Source organism: Chiloscyllium plagiosum, unplaced genomic scaffold (genome assembly GCF_037043375.1).
Source record: "Chiloscyllium plagiosum isolate Xiang-an unplaced genomic scaffold, Cpla_swu_hap1 HiC_scaffold_42, whole genome shotgun sequence".
NCBI lineage: Eukaryota > Metazoa > Chordata > Chondrichthyes > Orectolobiformes > Hemiscylliidae > Chiloscyllium > Chiloscyllium plagiosum.
In genome coordinates, this window is record NW_028270180.1 from 21,819,157 (window position 1) to 21,836,304 (window position 17,148).

General features: G+C 45.0%; 1 protein-coding gene across 1 annotated transcript in view; it reads left to right on the top strand.

Annotated features, from left to right (window-relative positions):
• The window catches only part of slc28a1 (solute carrier family 28 member 1), a 113,307-nt gene that overhangs the window by 75,695 nt on the left and 20,464 nt on the right, over nt 1–17,148 (top strand). Inside the window, exons 13-15 of the mRNA XM_087982232.1 lie at nt 1,617–1,747; nt 5,312–5,480; nt 14,377–14,574. Coding sequence (XP_087838358.1) covers nt 1,617–1,747; nt 5,312–5,480; nt 14,377–14,574 — 498 coding nt within the window. The remainder of the gene's footprint in view (nt 1–1,616; nt 1,748–5,311; nt 5,481–14,376; nt 14,575–17,148) is intronic.

The following is a 17,148-nucleotide window of genomic DNA, read 5'->3' on the forward strand; positions in this document are numbered from 1 at the left end:
AAGTGCTCAGGTTCTTCCTCCACATGTTACTCATGCCCTGTTTATCGCTCACAACAACCCCTCCACCTGCACCCTCCGCACAAAGGGTAATAGGAAGCTGGGACTTTATCTCCCAAAAAGCTGTGTACTTAGTAATTACTAAAGAAATGTCAGACCTCAGGCTGATCCTTTTCAATATGCAAGTGTATTACATGCTTACATAGCATATTCGAATGAAGATCAGAATCATTCATGATTCACCAGAATGACAGAACAGACTCGAGAGGCCGATTGGCCTACTCCTGTGAATTGAGCTATCAATTACCCTTTTACCAATCAGATGTGCACCAGGGTTTCATGTGGATTGCCTCACACTCTGTAATGTCAAACGAAACACTAAACAGCATGTCAAACAGGCTAAAGGCACAAGTCAGATTTATTTATATGAATTAGAATTACACTGAAGCTAAAGTCAACAGAATTTTAAAAACTTGGTGATTATTTACAAAGCAAGCAAAGCTGAAAAAGTCAGTCAAGGTTTTAGGGCACTTTATTCAAAGTATATTTGTACACAATCCAAGTGACTTTGAGAATCTATGATATATTGTTCAATATGTATATTTTTGACATCCCAATTCAGTCATAGTTAAATTCTTGAACGAAGCCAAACATGTGTACTTGCCCTGGCCCCTTTAAAGAAGCCTAAAATGTTTCTCAATTGGCATACTTTTTTTGTGGAGTAGGGAGAAATCCTGTTTCACCCCACCCCCTTTCAGAAGAGTTACCGAGCTGAGTGATGCCATTTCTGGTTTTCTATATGTCAGCCCAGGTTACATATACCATTTAAAGTTGGGCTCTGTTGAATCAGATATCTTGAAGTTTATTTGCAGCACTTGATATTTATATAAGGCTGCAAGACCACAGGGTGACACTCAGTCTGTGTTCTGGACTTGTTAATGTTACTGTACGTTATGCACAGATAACCAACTGACTCCATTACACAGAGAGAGTGAGGCAGGTCCTTTTTTGCTAAAACATTGGACATTGTGAGATCATGGAACTGTGTTATAGTTACAGGCCTATCTGGTCTGGAATCTATATAATGATATACTGGACTTGTATAACACTGCTCTTTACCCTGACACCACTCAGGATGTGACTGGCATCCAACAGAGTAGGATACTGCCAGTAACCTCAGTGTAAAGTATTTGCAAATATTGAACGCTCTTCAAAATAGAGGCCTGGCATTTTAATAGGCTGGGTTTATGTAGCGTCAAAAAGTGTGGCGCTGGAAAAGCACAGCCGGTCAGACAGCATCCGAGGAGCACGAGAGTCGACATTTTGAACATAAGCTCTTCATCAGGAATGAAGGACGAATGCTCGAAACGTTGATTCTCCTGCTCCTCGGATGCTGCCTGACTGGCTGTGCTTTTCCAGCACCACACGTTTTGACTCTGATCTCCAGCATCTGCAGTCCTCACTTTCTCCTGGGTTAATGTAGCTCCACTTCCAAATGCAGAATATGACTCCAATCTTATTTTTGAAATAATCCATGGGTTATGAGGAAAGTGGCAGATTATTCAAATACTTTTCAATCCATTGTTTCAATCTGATCATGTTGTGATCTTCTTTTACAGATTAGTGCCTCCAGTCTGATTGCAGCGTCAGTGATGGCAGCCCCTTGTGCATTGGCTCTGTCAAAGCTCAGCTACCCAGAACTCGAAGAATCGAAGTTCATGAGTCAAGAAGGAGTGAAGCTAGACTGTGGGTGTGTGATATTAGACTCCAATTTAATAGTGATCACCACGTTATATTATTGTGTAAAAGACTTTAGGCTGTCTTCATTATGTCATCTCTGATTTCAAAGAGATGGCACAAAGATTTCAACTCAGACCAATTGAAGTGAAAATTTGATAATTTACCAGCCAAGGGGATCTCAGAGCCCAATTTCCTTGGGTGTATCTCCTGCTCTCTGTCCAACCCATTTAGGGTGGCACTGTGGTTAGCATTGCTGCGTCACAGCATCAGGGACCCGGGTTCGATTCCAGCCTCAGGCAATTGACTGTGTGGAATTATCTGATGAGGAAAGATTGGGCAGGTTACACTTGTATATGTTGGAGTTTAGAAGATTAAGAGAGAACTTGATCATAACATACAGGAATCTGAGGGATTATGACACAGTGCATGTGGAGAGGGTGTTTTCTTCATGTGAAGATTCTACGGTAGATCAGTGGTTAGCACTGCCGCCTCACAACGTAAGAGACCCAGGTTCAATTCCAGCCTCAGGTGACTGTCTGTGTGGAGCTTTCTCCCTGTGTCTGCGTGGGTTTTCCACAGGTCATCCCACAATCCAAAAATGCAGGTTATATTGTTCAGGGTTGTGTAGGTTAGGTGCACTAGTCAGTGGTAAATGTAGAATAATTGGGTCTGGGTGGGATACTGTACGGAGGGTCAGTGTAGACTTGTTGGGCCTAATAGCCTATTTCCATTGATATAGATGCTATCAATGAAACTGGCATCTTTTTTCTAAAAAGAAACTTGCCACTTAAAGTTGAGATGAGAATTTCTATCAGACAAAGGGCCGAGAGACTTTAGAAGTTTCAACCTCAAACAGTGGTTCAAGCCGAGACGTTTGAACATTTCTCAGAAGGGTTGGACTGAATCTTGGTGTGTGTATATGAGAGAGAGGGGGGAAGGGGGTGTTTGGGGATGTGAGGTGCGGTGAACAGTTACCATGGGAATGTAGAGTCATCTGATCATTGGTGATGTAATTGAATGCTGGATTAGGTTCGAAGGGCAGATTGGCCTCCTCCAATTCACAACATCAAAAACCAACAAACGGAAGCAATTATATTGTAACACTGCAAGACCCACGTGAAACTAAGATAACCCTAAACCCTAGCCCTAACCCTACCCCTAAACCTAATGCTAAAACTTAACCTTAAACCTAAACCCTAACCCTAACCTAAACCCTAACCCTAACCCAAACCCTAAAGCTAACCCTAACCCTAACTGTAAACCTAACTATAAACCTAACCCTAACTCTACATCCTAACCCTAACTCTAAATCCTAACCCTAACTCTAACTCTAAGCCTAACCCCAACTCTAACCCTATTCCTAACCCTAATCCTAAATGTAACCCTCACACTAACCCGAACTGTAAACCTAACCCTAACCTAGCCCTAATGCTAATCATAACCCTAAACCTAACTGTAACCCAAACCCTAACCCTAACCCTAACCCTAAACCTAACTGTAACACAAACCCTAACCCTAACCCTAACCCTAACCCAAACCCTAACCCAAACCCTAACCCTAAACCTAACCCTAACCCAAACCCTAACCCTAACCCTAACCCTAACTGTTACCCTAGCCCTAACTGTAACTCTAATCCTATCCTAACTGTAACCCTAGCCCTAACTGTAAACCTAACCCTAACCTTAACCTTAACCCTAGCCCTAACTGTAACCCAACCCTACCCTAACTGTAACCCTAGCCCTAACTGTAACCCTAACCTTAACCTTAACCTTAACCCTAACCCTAACCCTAACCTTAAACCTAACCCTAACTGTAACCCTAACTGTAACCCTAAACCTAAAGTTAATCTCCCAGTCAGCCACTCCTGGAGACCTCATTGCCATCCGTAGTCGGGATTGATCACACACATGCACAGATTTTACTCCTGTAACTATCCTTGCCTCAGGGAAAGTGCTTTAATGGACTGGGACTGGGGACTCAGTAACTTAAACAGAACCCTTACAGCATGGAAGGATACCCTTCAGCCCATTGTGTCTATACCAGCTCTCCAAATGAACAATTCACCTGGTGCTTTCCTCCTACCTTGTCCCCTGCACCCATACCTCCAGCACATTGGCCTCAATAATGTGACTGACTCTCCCAGTTATGTTTTGAAAACCAGTGACCTCAGTTTCATGAAGAAAGTGAGCTCTCTGGCAGCTTATATTCAGTAATGACGGAGATGTCTAAATGGTTTTGATCGAGCAAATAAGCAGAGACTAATTCCAGTGACGGAGGCGGACAGGGGACATCGATTTGAGATAATTTCCAAAAGGGGTCATGGGGAGAAAGATATTTAAAGAAAGTAATGTGAAAGGGAATCGTTTGCAGGGCTGAGGGGGAAGAACAGGGGCTGGAACAGGATAGCTGTTGAGAGATAGGACGTATCATGACAAGTAAGCCAGCATTTCATACCCATCCCCAATTGTTCAGAGTCAATGATGTTGCTGTGGGTCTGGAGTCACATGGGGGCCAGACCAGGTAAGGATGGCAGTTTCCTTCCTTGAAGTACATTAGTGAACCAGATGGGTTTTTCCAACAATTGACAATAGTTTCATGGTCATCATTAAGCTCTTAATTTCAGACGTTTTTTAAAATTGAATTCATATTCCACTGAGTTCCCAGTATATTGCTCACGCCCCCCCACCCCAACAACCCACCCTCCCCTCTGGCACCTTCCCCTGCCACTGCAGGAATTGCAAAACCTGCGCCCACACCTCCTCCCTCACTTCCATCCAAGGCCCCAAAGGAGCCTTTCACATCCATCAACGTTTCACTTGCACATCCACCAATATCATTTATTGTATCCGTTGCTCCCGATGCGGTCTCCTCTACACTGGGGAGACTGGACGCCTCCTCACAGAGCGCTTCAGGGAACATCTCCGGGACACCCGCACCAATCAACCCCAACGCTCTGTGACCAAACATTTCAACTCCCCCTCCCACTCTGCCGAGGATATGGAGGTCCTGGGCCTCCCCCACCGCCGCTCCCTCATTACCTGACACCTGGAGTAAGAATGCCTCATCTTCAGCCTCGGGACCCTCCAACTCCAGAGCATCAATGTGGATTTTACCACTTTCCTCATTTCCCCTCCCCCCACCTTACCCTAATTCCAAGCTTCCAGCTCAGCACCGTCCTCATGACCTGTTCTACCTGCCAATCTTCTTCCCACTTATCCGTTCCACCCTCCTCTCTGACCTATCACCTTTGTCCCTTCCTCCATCCACCTATTGCACTCTTAGCTACCTTCCCCCCCCGCCCCACCCCCTCCCATTTCTCTCTCCATCCCCCAAGGCTCCCAGTCTCATTCCTGATGAAGGGCTCCAGCCCAAAACATCGACTCTCCTGCTCCTCGGATGCTGCCTGACCTGCTGTGCTTTTCCAGCAACATACTCTCAACTCTGAATCAATAGTCTTGCGCTAATGCCACAAGGTCACTGAATCCCCTCTGTTGCATCCCTCAGTCAAGAGAAAAGTGGATTGCATTACTGTAGTGAATGTAATGTTTCTCTTTCCTTTAACCCCCACTTCCAGAGGAGAACAGAATATTCTAGAAGCTGCAAGTAATGGTGCCTCAGCCTCCATTGGTCTGGTTGCGAATATTGCGGTGAACCTCCTGGCATTTCTGGCAATTTTAGACTTTTTAAACGCGGCTCTGTCCTGGTTCGGAGGGATGGTGGACTACCCAGAGCTCAGCTTCCAGGTACAGTATAACTGTGTCACCGTCTGCAGCTGAGCCAATCAGAACCTCTGCCTGATGTACAGGCCCGAACACCGTATCACCCAACCAAGACTATTCTCACAGAGACAGTCTCTGGTCATTTACCAGGTTACAGCTACAGAGAGAGGGATCATGGCAAGGCAGTAAGCCGAAATAAGTGGGAAATCACCCGAGGAACGCAATAAAATGGAATCTTTTGTTCAAACAAAAGAATGAACTATAAGGAGAGGCTGGACAAGCTAGGGTGGTTTTCTCTGGAGCAATGGAGGCTGAAGGGAGAGCTGATAGAAGTTTATAAAATTATGAGAGTCCTGATGTGGAGGAGCCAGTGTTGGACTGGGGTTTAAAATTTAACAATCAACCATTCCTGATGAAGGGCTTTTGCCCGAAAGATCGATTTTCCTGCTCCTTGGATGCTGCCTGACCTGCTGTGCTTTTCCAGCACCACTCTAATCCTGACTCTAAAGTTAAAAATCACACAACACCGGGTTATAGTCCAACAGGTTTATTTGGAAGCACTAGCTTTCGGAGTGTTGCTCCTTTATCAGGTGGTTGTGGAGTAAATGCCAAGCTGGTGCTCCCAAATAACCCTGTTGGACTATAACCTGGTGATTCTCCTGCTCCTCAGATGCTGCCTGGCCTGCTGTGTTTTTCCAGCACCACATTTTTCAACTCTATAACCTGGTGTTGTGTGATTTTTAACTTTATAACTATGAGAGGCTGATAGTCAGAATTTTCTTCTCAGAATTGGAATGAGATGAGAGGGGGAAAGTTTTAAAGAGATGTGAGAGACAAGTCTTTTTCCACAGAGAGTGGTAGGTGCCAGGAATGCGCTGCCTTGGAGTGGGGGGGGGAGGGGGGGGGGGGGGGGGGTGGAGGCAGATATGATAGGGGTGTTTAAGGAATGGAGGGATATTCATTCATTTGGTAAGTCATTGCTTTCACAATTGATTCCATTTCAATACATTTCTTGGTGATTTCCCATTTATTTCAGCTTACTGGATTGCCATGGTAACTGGAAACTGCTGGAAACTGGTAAATGATTTGAGTTCGGAAGAGATTCTGGATGCAAAACATTAACTCGGTTTATCTGTCTCTGTACAGATGTTTCCTGAAGAAGGGCTCATGCCCGAAACATCGACTCTCCTGCTCCTTGGATGCTGCCTGACCTGCTGCGCTTTTCCAGCAATACATTTTCAGCTCTGTACAGATGTTGTTGAGTTTAGAATCATAGAATTCCTACAGTGTGGAAAAGAGGCCCTTCAGCGCAACAAGTCCACACCGACCCTCCAAAGACTCACCCACCCAGACCCATTTCCCTATATTAACCTCTGACTTGTACACCTAACCTACACATCCCTGAACACTACAGGTAATTTAGCACAGCCAATTCATCTGCCCTGCACATCCTTGGACTGTGGGAGGAAATCAGAGCACTCAGAGGAAACCCACGCAGACAGGGGGAGAATGTGCAAACTCCACACAGCGAGTCGCCTGAGGGCAGCATCGAACCGGGTCTTTGGTGCTGTGAGGCAGCAGTGCTAACCACTGAGACACCGTGCCACATTTCTCAAACACTTTCTGTGTTTGTTACCTGCAGGACTTTATTCATGATGTGCTTTCTGTTTCAGGCAGTCCATCTGCTTGAGGTTTTCACAGTGCTCCCAGGGAAAAAGCTATCCTGCCCTGGTCCTCAGTCACCAATCTTCCATACGATATCTGTACCTTTTCATCCTGGACCTCTCAGCTGTTGGAAACAATTTTGTCTGACCACTAAGTCCCATCCCATCATAATTGAAAAATTGCAATGAAGCGAACAGCACAGTCTCCCCTGTCCATCTTACCAGGCGGTATCCTGAAACCCTTCTCTGCCAATTGCCTCAGCATCCCTCCAACATGTCAGCAAGTTCACTCACGATGCCAACTGCACTCTTCCTGAGGTCATACATAGACTTCTCATCACATTCCAAGAGGATTATAGAACCATAGTCGCAAAATCCTACAACACAGAGACCGACCCTTCAGTCTAACCAGTCCATGCTGAACATAATCCCAAACCAAACTAGTCCCATCTGCCTGCTCCTGGCCCATATCCCTCCAAACCTTTCCTATTCATGTACTTATCCAAATGTCATTTAAACATTGTAACTGTATCCACATCCACCACTTCCTCTGGCAGTTCATTCCATGTAAAAACCACTCCCTATGTAAAAAGAATTGCCCTTCATGTCATAGAGTCAGAGAGATGTACAGCATGGAAACAGATCCTTTGGTCCAACCCGTCCATGCTGACCCAATATCCCAACCCAATCTAGTCCCACTTACCAGCACCCAGTCCATATCCCTCCAAACCCTTCCTATTTATATACCCATCCAAATACCTCTTAAATGTTGCAATTGTACCAGCCTCCACCACATCCTCTGGCAGCTCATTCCAGACACGTACCACCCTCTCTGAGAAATGTGCCCCCTCATCTGGAAATCCCCCACCCTTGGGAAAAGATATTTCCCAATCACCTTATCCATGCCCCTTATTAATTATAAGCCTCCACATAGGAGACACTGTACTTGAAACATTAATTCTGTTTCTCTCTTGACAGATACTGCCAGACCTGCTGAGTTTCTCCAGCAATCTCTGCTTGTGTTACTGATTTCCAGCATCCACAGTTCTCTCGCTGTATGTGGCTCAGGCTGGGAGTAGCGGGGGGCGTTGGAGGCTGGAATTTCTATCCTCACCCCGGCTTCCACCACTTCCTGTGACAGTGAGTTCCACACCCTCACCACCTCATTCGGGGATAGTGACCTTATTACCCCATCAGCGATTTGTTCAGCGAAGCTCTGTCATCATCTTCCTGATTGTAACAGTGTAATCTTTGACCATGTCGACCGGGTATCGTGGTTTCACTGAGATTTCACTCAGATTGTGGTATCTCTGATCAGCGCTAACTTTGAGGGCTGTGTCAAGTTCAGGTCAAGTTCTTCCAATAGAGCTCACTGCCTCATGATGATGGGGTTTGTGGTTGAGATCATTGCTTGAATAATCCAGTCTAAAAACTGGAATAATATCTGTGTGTTACCCATGAGACATTAAGTGCTGTGTCAAGTGGGGGTGAACTATCCTACCCACCGTCATGAAGGAGATCTCCACTGGTGTCCTGTTCAACCCTTTATCCCTCAACCAAGGTTGCACGAAACAGACTAGATTAGATTACATTACATTACAGTGTGGAAACAGGCCCTTCGGCCCAACAAGTTCACACCGACCCGCCGAAGCTCAACCCACCCATACCCCTACCCCTACATTTACATTTACCCCTTACCTAACACTACGGGCAATTTAGCACGGCCAATTCACCTAACCTGCACATCTTTGGACTGTGGGAGGAAACCGGAGCACCCAGAGGAAACCCACGCAGACACGGGGAGAACGTGCAAACTCCACACAGTCAGTCGCCTGAGGCAGGAATTGAACCCGGGTCTCCGGCGCTGTGAGTCAGCAGTGCTAACCACTGTGCCACCGTGCCGCCCACCTAAAAGATTATTCAGTCATTGCCAGTTGTGAGAACTTGCTGTGAATAACTTGGCAAATACATTTCCTGTAACTGTTAGTGGAAGGAGATTATTAAACTGGAGAGGGTTGAGGAGAGACCGACCAGGATGTTGCCAGGTGTGGAGGGTTTGAGTTTTAAGGAGAGGCTGGATAGACTTTTCTCACTGGAGCGTAGGAGGATCCTCATGCATGTCTGTCTTTGGGAAGGTATTAGAGTTTGTTATAAAGGCTGTGATAGCAGAACATTTACAAACGCATAAAGTAAGAAAGCAGAGTTGGCATATTTTCTCAAAGTGGGGGGGGCACTCTGCCTGACAAATTAATTCCAGCTCTTTAAGGAGGAGACAAGCAAGAAAGGGAAAGGGGAACCAATAGGTGTGAAATATTTGGAAAAGATGTTGGTCAAGTACTGCACATAAGGCTTCTTAATAAGAACTTATGGTGTTGGGGCTAGTATATTCGCAAGGATTGGCTAACTCAAGGAGAGTCAAGAGTTTGAGTTAAAGGGGCATTTTCTGAATAGCACCTTGTATCTAGTGGAATGCCATGGGGATCAGTGCTGGGTCCACGAATATTTACAATCTGTATTAATGACTTGGATGAGCAAAGGGAATGTACTATAGTTGAATTTGCAGTTGACACAAAAATAGATGGGAGGGCTGGTGTTGAGGACGATGCAAGGAGTCCACGGGGATAGAAGCAGGTTAAGTGTGTGGGCGAAAACTTAGCAGATGGAATATAATGTGGAAAAATGTGAGGTATCTGCACTTTAGCAGCAAGAACAGAAGAGCCAAATATTATTTAGAGAAAGAATAAGCATGAATCAGAAAAATCATCCAAGTTCAGGGAAGGCAAACAAAACGTCAGCCTTTACTTCGAAAGGAATAGAATATTAAAATATGGAGGTTTTGCTAAGACTATACAAGGCACTAGTTAGACAACACCGAGAATACTGTGAAGCGTTTTGGTCCCCTTATCTAAGTTAGACTGTCATTGGAGGCAGTCCAGAGAAGGTTCATTAGGCAGATACTGGTGGACTGCCTTTTGAGGAGAGAGTGAGCATGATGTACCTCTGATTGTTGAAGTACAGAAGGGTAAGAAAAAATGTTATTGAAACATAAAGGATTTTTAGGGTGTTTGTCAAGGTTCATGTGGAAAGTTTGTTTCCCCTTTGGGGGGAGTGCCGAAGACCAGAGGGCATAATCGCAGAACAAGGGGCTACCCCTTGAACATTGGGGTGAGGAGCAATTTCCTCTCCCAGACCATAATGAATCACTTTACCCAGAGGGCAGTAGAGGATTGGTCATTAAGTATATTCAAGGCTGAGATAATCAGTGTTTTAATCAATAAGGGCACCAAGGGTTGTAGGGAAAAGGCAGGAAAGTTGAGCTGAGGATTACCAGATCAGCCATGATCTCATTGAATGATGGAGCAGACGCAGTGGGCCTACTGGCTTAATTCTGCTTCCAAGTCTTACGGACTCACCTCAGAATTCTCCATTTGAATAACAGTCTGTTTTTTTTATTAGTTTTCCTGTCAAAGCGAACAGCTTCACAGTTTCCCACCTTCTGCTCTATCTTGCCCACTCACTTCATTCAACTGTATCAACAAACTACTCCTTTCACCCTCGCATGTTGGTCTGTCTTCAATGTTATTCAACTCAACTCCTCCTTTTGTTATGAGGAAGGAAACATTCGACTTAAAACGTTAACTCTGCTTTCTCTCCACAGATGCTGCCAGATCTGCTGAGCTTTTCCAGCAACCTCTACTAATAATTTTACTCCTTTTCGTTCCAATTTCCATACTCTAGTCACTCTCAGGATGGAGAGATCTCTCCTGAATTCCCAATCCGACTTATTGTTGACCCTCTTGTAATTATGGCTCCCAGATTTATCTCCCTCGCAGTGAGACCACCTCAATGCCAATCCTATCAAATACCACCACCTCAATGCCACTTGGCATCCTGATTTGGGAAAATATTCCTTAACTGCCGCTGGGTCAAAATCCTGGAATTCCTTAGCTAACATTATTGTGGGTCTACAGCACATAGGCTTCAGCGGTACAAGAAGGCAGCTCATCCCCTCCTCAATGGCAACTAGATACTGGCTAAGCCAGCGATGCCCACGTCCCATGAATGAAAGTCTTTCATGATCTTCAACACCTCTTCAGGTTTCTCTTCTCTTGAGAAACAAATGCTTTCCCAGAGAGCAGTGACTCCTCAGGAGATCTCATGGCCCAGTGGGTAATGTCCCTGTCTCTGAGCCTGACCCTCCATGTTCAAAACCGAGATCAGAACTTGCTGGAAAGGCTCAGCAGGTCTGGCAGCATCTCTGGAGAGAAATCAGAGTTAGCGTTTCGGATCTTAGTGACCCTTCTTCAGAATGCCTCCAGGTACAATCCCCACTTCAGGTTTCTCTGCCAATCAGGTTAACACGTCAATGGCAGTTGTCACTATCAATAGCTTTAGGCTACAACATGCGCGTGGAAGTGTATGTTGCCATAGCAACCTATGGGGTTGATTGGAAGGAGAGCCGGGTTGTTGCTGGGAAGGGTGAGGTTTGATCACAGGGGCTGGATTCACACACCCTGCTGGCTCATCACTGCCTTCTTTAATGTCCTGCAGATGCTGGAGATCAGAAGTAATCACACAAACATGGGCTGGTCTGGCAGCTGAGAGAGGAACAGAGTTAATGAGAACTTATGTGGCAAAATGTACTTTTAAGAGGGATTTGCCTGCCCTGTTTCTGTTGAAGAGAGTTCATAGAGTCAGACAGCATGGCAACAGACCCTTCAGTCCAACCAGTCTATGCTGACCAGGTCTCCCAAAATAAATTAGTCCCATTTGCCTGCATTTGGCCTATATCACTCTAAACCTTTCCTATTCATGTACCTGTCCAAATGTCTTTTAAATGTTGTAACTCTACTTGTATCTACTGCTTTCTCTTGCAACTCATTCCATATACAAACCACCCTCTGGGTGGAAGTTAGCCCTTAGGTCCCTTTTGAATTTCTCCCTTCTCACCTTAACCTATGCCCTCTAGTTTTGGATTCCCCTACCCTGGGGAAAAGACCTTGACTATTCACCCTATCCATGTCCCTCATGATTTTATAAACCTCTATAAGATCACCCCTCAACCTCCTACACTCCAGTGAAAACAGTCCCAGCCTCTCCTTATAACTCAAACCCTTCAGTCCCTTAAGCTGTTCCAAAAGTTCTATTATTTAGAACAGAGACAGTATAGCACAATACAGGCCCTTCAGCCTTTGATGCTGTGCTGACCTTTTATCTTACTCTAAGATCAAACTAACCTACATACCCTTCATTGTACTATTTTCCATGTGCCTATCCAAAAGTCACCTACATGTCCCTAATGTACCTGACTCTATTGCCACCGCTGGCAGTGCATTCCACGCACCCACCACTCTCTGTGTTAAGAACCGACCTCTGACATCTCCCCAAAACCCTCCTCCAATCACCTTAAAATTATGCCCCCATGTGATAACCATTTCCACCTGGGAAAAAGTCTCTGGTTATCCACTCTATCTCTGCCTATCCACTCTATCTCTGCCTCTCATCATCTTGTACACCTCTATCAAATCACCTCTCATCCTCTTCGCTCCAATGTGAAGCTTCCACATTCTTTGTATAATGAGGCAACCAGATCTGAACACAATATTCCAAGTGTGGCCTAACCAGGGCTTAATAAAGCTGCAGCATAACCTCGCAGCTCTGAAACTCAATTCCCCTGCTAATGAAAGCCAACTCACCATATGCCTTTCAACTTGGTTGGCATTCTTGAGGGATCTATGGATGTGGACCCAAAGATCCCTTTGTTCCTCCACACTGCCAAGAATCCTGCCTTTAACCCTGTATTCTGTATTCAAATTCCACATTCTAAAACAAATCACTTCAAGCTTTTCCAGGTTGAACTCCATCTGCCACTTCTCAGCCCAGCTCTGCATCCTGTCAATGTCCCACTGCAAACTACAACAGCCCTCCACACTATCCACAACTCCACCAACCTTACCTCATCAACAAACTTACTAATGCACTCTTCCACTTCCTCATCCAAGTCATTTATAAAAATCACAAAGAGCAGAGGTCCCAGAACAGATCCCTGCGGAATACCCACTGGTCACCGAGCTCCAGGCTGAATACTTTCCATCTACCATCACCCTCTGTCTTCTATAGTTCAGCCAATTCTGTATCCAGACAACCAGGATTCCCTGTATGCCATGCCTCCTTACTTTCTGAACGAGCCTATTAGGGAGAACCTTATCAAAAGCCTTGTTAAAATCTATTTCATTACTAATAGATTGGTGTTGTAACCCTGGTACCAAGGTGTCTGCTCCATGGAAAGCAGAGTAAATATATATTTTTTTTTCCAAAAATTAAACAAAAGAAGCCTGGTGAGTGGAGTCAGGCTCCCACAGAACCAGGGTTTTAGTTTCATTTTGCTTTCAATTGTTGAAGTTGGGTTATTGAAGTTGAAGCTGCTAGATACAGCTCTCTCTCCCTCTCTCCCTCTCTCTCTGCTGCTCGATTCATTCTGTCCATGTTCCTACTCCTGGAGATAAGAAGTGAGGGAGATGTGTTTTGCTGAATTTGCCTTTGCTGAGGGTGTGTTTATGGGATGCTACTTTAATGGAACAGTTGATGAGTAAGAGTTATATAATATATTATTTTGTTAAGTATTTTGATAGAGTTAAAATTATGCCAATTTTTCTTTTTTTGTTGCTTGTTTATTAACTGTGGTGTTAGAATAAAGTGTGTCTTGTTTAAAGCCAAGTTGCTTGACCAACAGGTGGCTCAGTGGTTAGCACTGCTGCCGCACAGCACCAGGGCCTCAGGTACGATCCCAGTCTTGGGCGACTGTCTGTGTGGAGTTTGTACATTCTCCCCGTGTCTGCGTGGCTTTCCTCCTAAAGTCCAAAGGTGTGTAGGTTAGGTGAAGTAACCATGCTGAATTGCCCATAGTGTTCGGTGCATTAGTCTGAGGGAAATAGGTCTGGGTGGGAGACGGTCAGCGTGGACTAGTTGGGCCGAAGGGCCTGTTTCCATACTGTAGGGAATCTAATCTAACAGGAACACAGCACCTTGCACTTGCCTTGATAAGATAAAAGGTTGGGTCTGGGCTATCTCCTTGATATCGAGTTATATAAACGTTGATATATATATATTATGAGTGGGCTTGGTCTGGTCCATAGCAGACAATTTGGGTTCCAACACTATGGAGGTTGATGACCTCATTGTACCCTGCAGAGACTGTGATACTGTTGAAAGCTGACTGCCATTGGCATGTGCTCTGATCGATGTTGTACTTGCAGGTTATCTGTTCCTATGTCTTCATGCCCATCGCCTTCATGATGGGAGTGGATTGGAACGATTCCTTCCTCGTTGCTGAACTGATTGGGATCAAGCTGTTCCTCAACGAGTTTGTGGCCTACCAGAAACTCTCTGTCTACCAGAACAACCGCTTGAATGGCGTCGAAGAGTTCATCAACGGCAAGAAGCAGTGGATTTCTGTAAGTACGTGCAGGATCAGCAAGAGCTAAAGGTTTAATCTCAAAGAAGAGACTCGCTAGGCTGGAGCTTTCTTTCCCTGGATTGTCAAGTGCTGAGGGGTGACTTTATAGAGGTTTATAAAATCCTGAGGGGTATGGATAGAATAAATAAACAAAGTCTCTTGCCTGGGGTGGGAGAGTTTAGAATTAGAGTGCATAGGTTTAGGGTGAGAGGAGAAAGATATAAAAGAGACCTAAGGGGCAATGTTTTCACAAAGAGGGTGGTGAGTGTATCACATGGGCTGCCAGAGGAAGTGGTAGAGGCTGGCACAATTACAGCATTTAAAAGGCATCTGGGTGAGTATATGAATAGGAAGGGTTTGGAGGGATATGAGCCAAATGCTGGCAAATGGGACTAGTTTATTTTGAGAACCTGGTCAGCACAGACGAGTTGGATCCAAGGGTCTGTTTCCGTGCTGTATGACTCTATGACTGGGGCAGTCCCAAAAAGCGCGTCAGCTCACCCTTCCCCTCATTGGTTCAAATCCAAAGGTGGTGCCAATTCAATGTTCCATCCAATTCCAATTTGTCTTGGTTTAGAAACCGACTAGCAGCTACCGCGGCAGGTTTGAGGAGGATCTGAGTTTCTGGATCCTAGGTGGAATGGCAGAAAGGGATTAACTACACAGGAATAACTCCCCAGTGCATTCCAACAGCAGGACAAGCTCAACGTGGATTTGGTGTCCTGTGCACAGAGCTGGCCAGGTACAGTATGGGTGTGGGGCCAGAAGGATGGGTGGATTGGATTAGGCGTGCTGTTGGATCCCAGAGTGTCCGAAAGAGGGGCCCGCTGTCTGGAAGGGACACAACTCTGGCCCAGAGCCTTTTGGCAGGAGGGGCACAGCCACTCTGAAATTCTCATTTCAGTTTCCATCCCTTTCACTTCCTCATATTCTCCTGCGTGCCTCCCTCAGTGCGGCTCCCTGACCCCTCTCCACTGTCTGATGCCTGTAATCTCTCAGTGAGCCCAGAGATAGGTCCTCTCTGATAAGACCACCCCCTCTCACCCCTCCCCCTGTGTATTAGCAAAGTTGCCCCTTCCCACCCCACCCCCAAAAACCAATGGGACAATTCAGCCCAGTTCACAGCTAAATTCAATCCATCTGGCGAATCAGCTCAGAACAAATCATTAAACTTGGCTGGATTTGTACATGAGGGATTTGTACATGGGATTTGTACATAAGGATTTGTACATGGGGATTTGTACTTGGGGGATTTGTACATGGGGATTTGTAAATGGGGGATTTATACATGGGGGATTTGCACATAGGGGATTTGTACATAAGGGATTTATACATGGGGGATTTGTACATGGAGGATTTATACATGGGGGATTTGTACATGGGGATTTGTACATAAGGATTTGTACATGGGGATTTGTACTTGGGGGATTTGTACATGGGGATTTGTACATAGGGGATTTGTACATAAGGGATTTATACATGGGGGATTTGTACATGGAGGATTTATACATGGGGGATTGGTACATGGGGGATTTGTACATAAGGATTTGTAAATGGGATTTGTACTTGGAGGATTTGTACATGGGGATTTGTACATAAGGGATTTATACATAAGGGATTTATACATGGGGGATTTGTACATGGGGATTTGTACATGGGGGATTTGCACATAGGGGATTTGTACATAAGGGATTTATACATGGGGGATTTGTACATGGAGGATTTATACATGGGGGATTTGTACATGGAGGATTTATACATGGGGGATTTGTATATGGGGATTTGTACATGAGGGATTTATACATGGGGGATTTGTACATAGGGGATTTGTACATAAGGGATTTATACATGGGGGATTTGTACATGGAGGATTTATACATGGGGGATTTGTACATGAGGGATTTGTACATGAGGGATTTATACATGGGGGATTTGTATATGGGGATTTATACATGTGGGATTTGTACATGGGGATTTGTACATGGGGGATTTGTACATGGGGTTTTGTACATGGGGGATTTATACATGGGGGATTTGTACATGGGGGATTTATACATGGGGGATTTGTACATGGGGATTTGTACATAGGGGATTTGTACATAGGGGATTTGTACATGAGGGATTTATACATGGGGGATTTGTACATGGGGGATTTATACATGGGGGATTTGTACATGGGGATTTGTACATGAGGGATTTATACATGGGGGATTTGTACATAGGGGATTTGTACATGAGGGATTTGTACATGGGGGTTTTGTACATGGGGGATTTATACATGGGGGATTTGTACATGGGGGATTTGTACATGGGGGATTTATACATGGGGGATTTATACATGGGGGATTTGTACATAGGGGATTTGTACATGAGGGATTTATATATGGGGGATTTGTACATAGGGGATTTGTACCTGAGGGATTTATACATGGGGGATTTGTACATGGGGGATTTATACATGAGGGATTTATACATGGGGCATTTGTACATGGGGATTTGTACATGGGGGATTTGTACATGGGGGATTTATACATGGGGGATTTATACATGGGGGATTTATACATGGGGGATT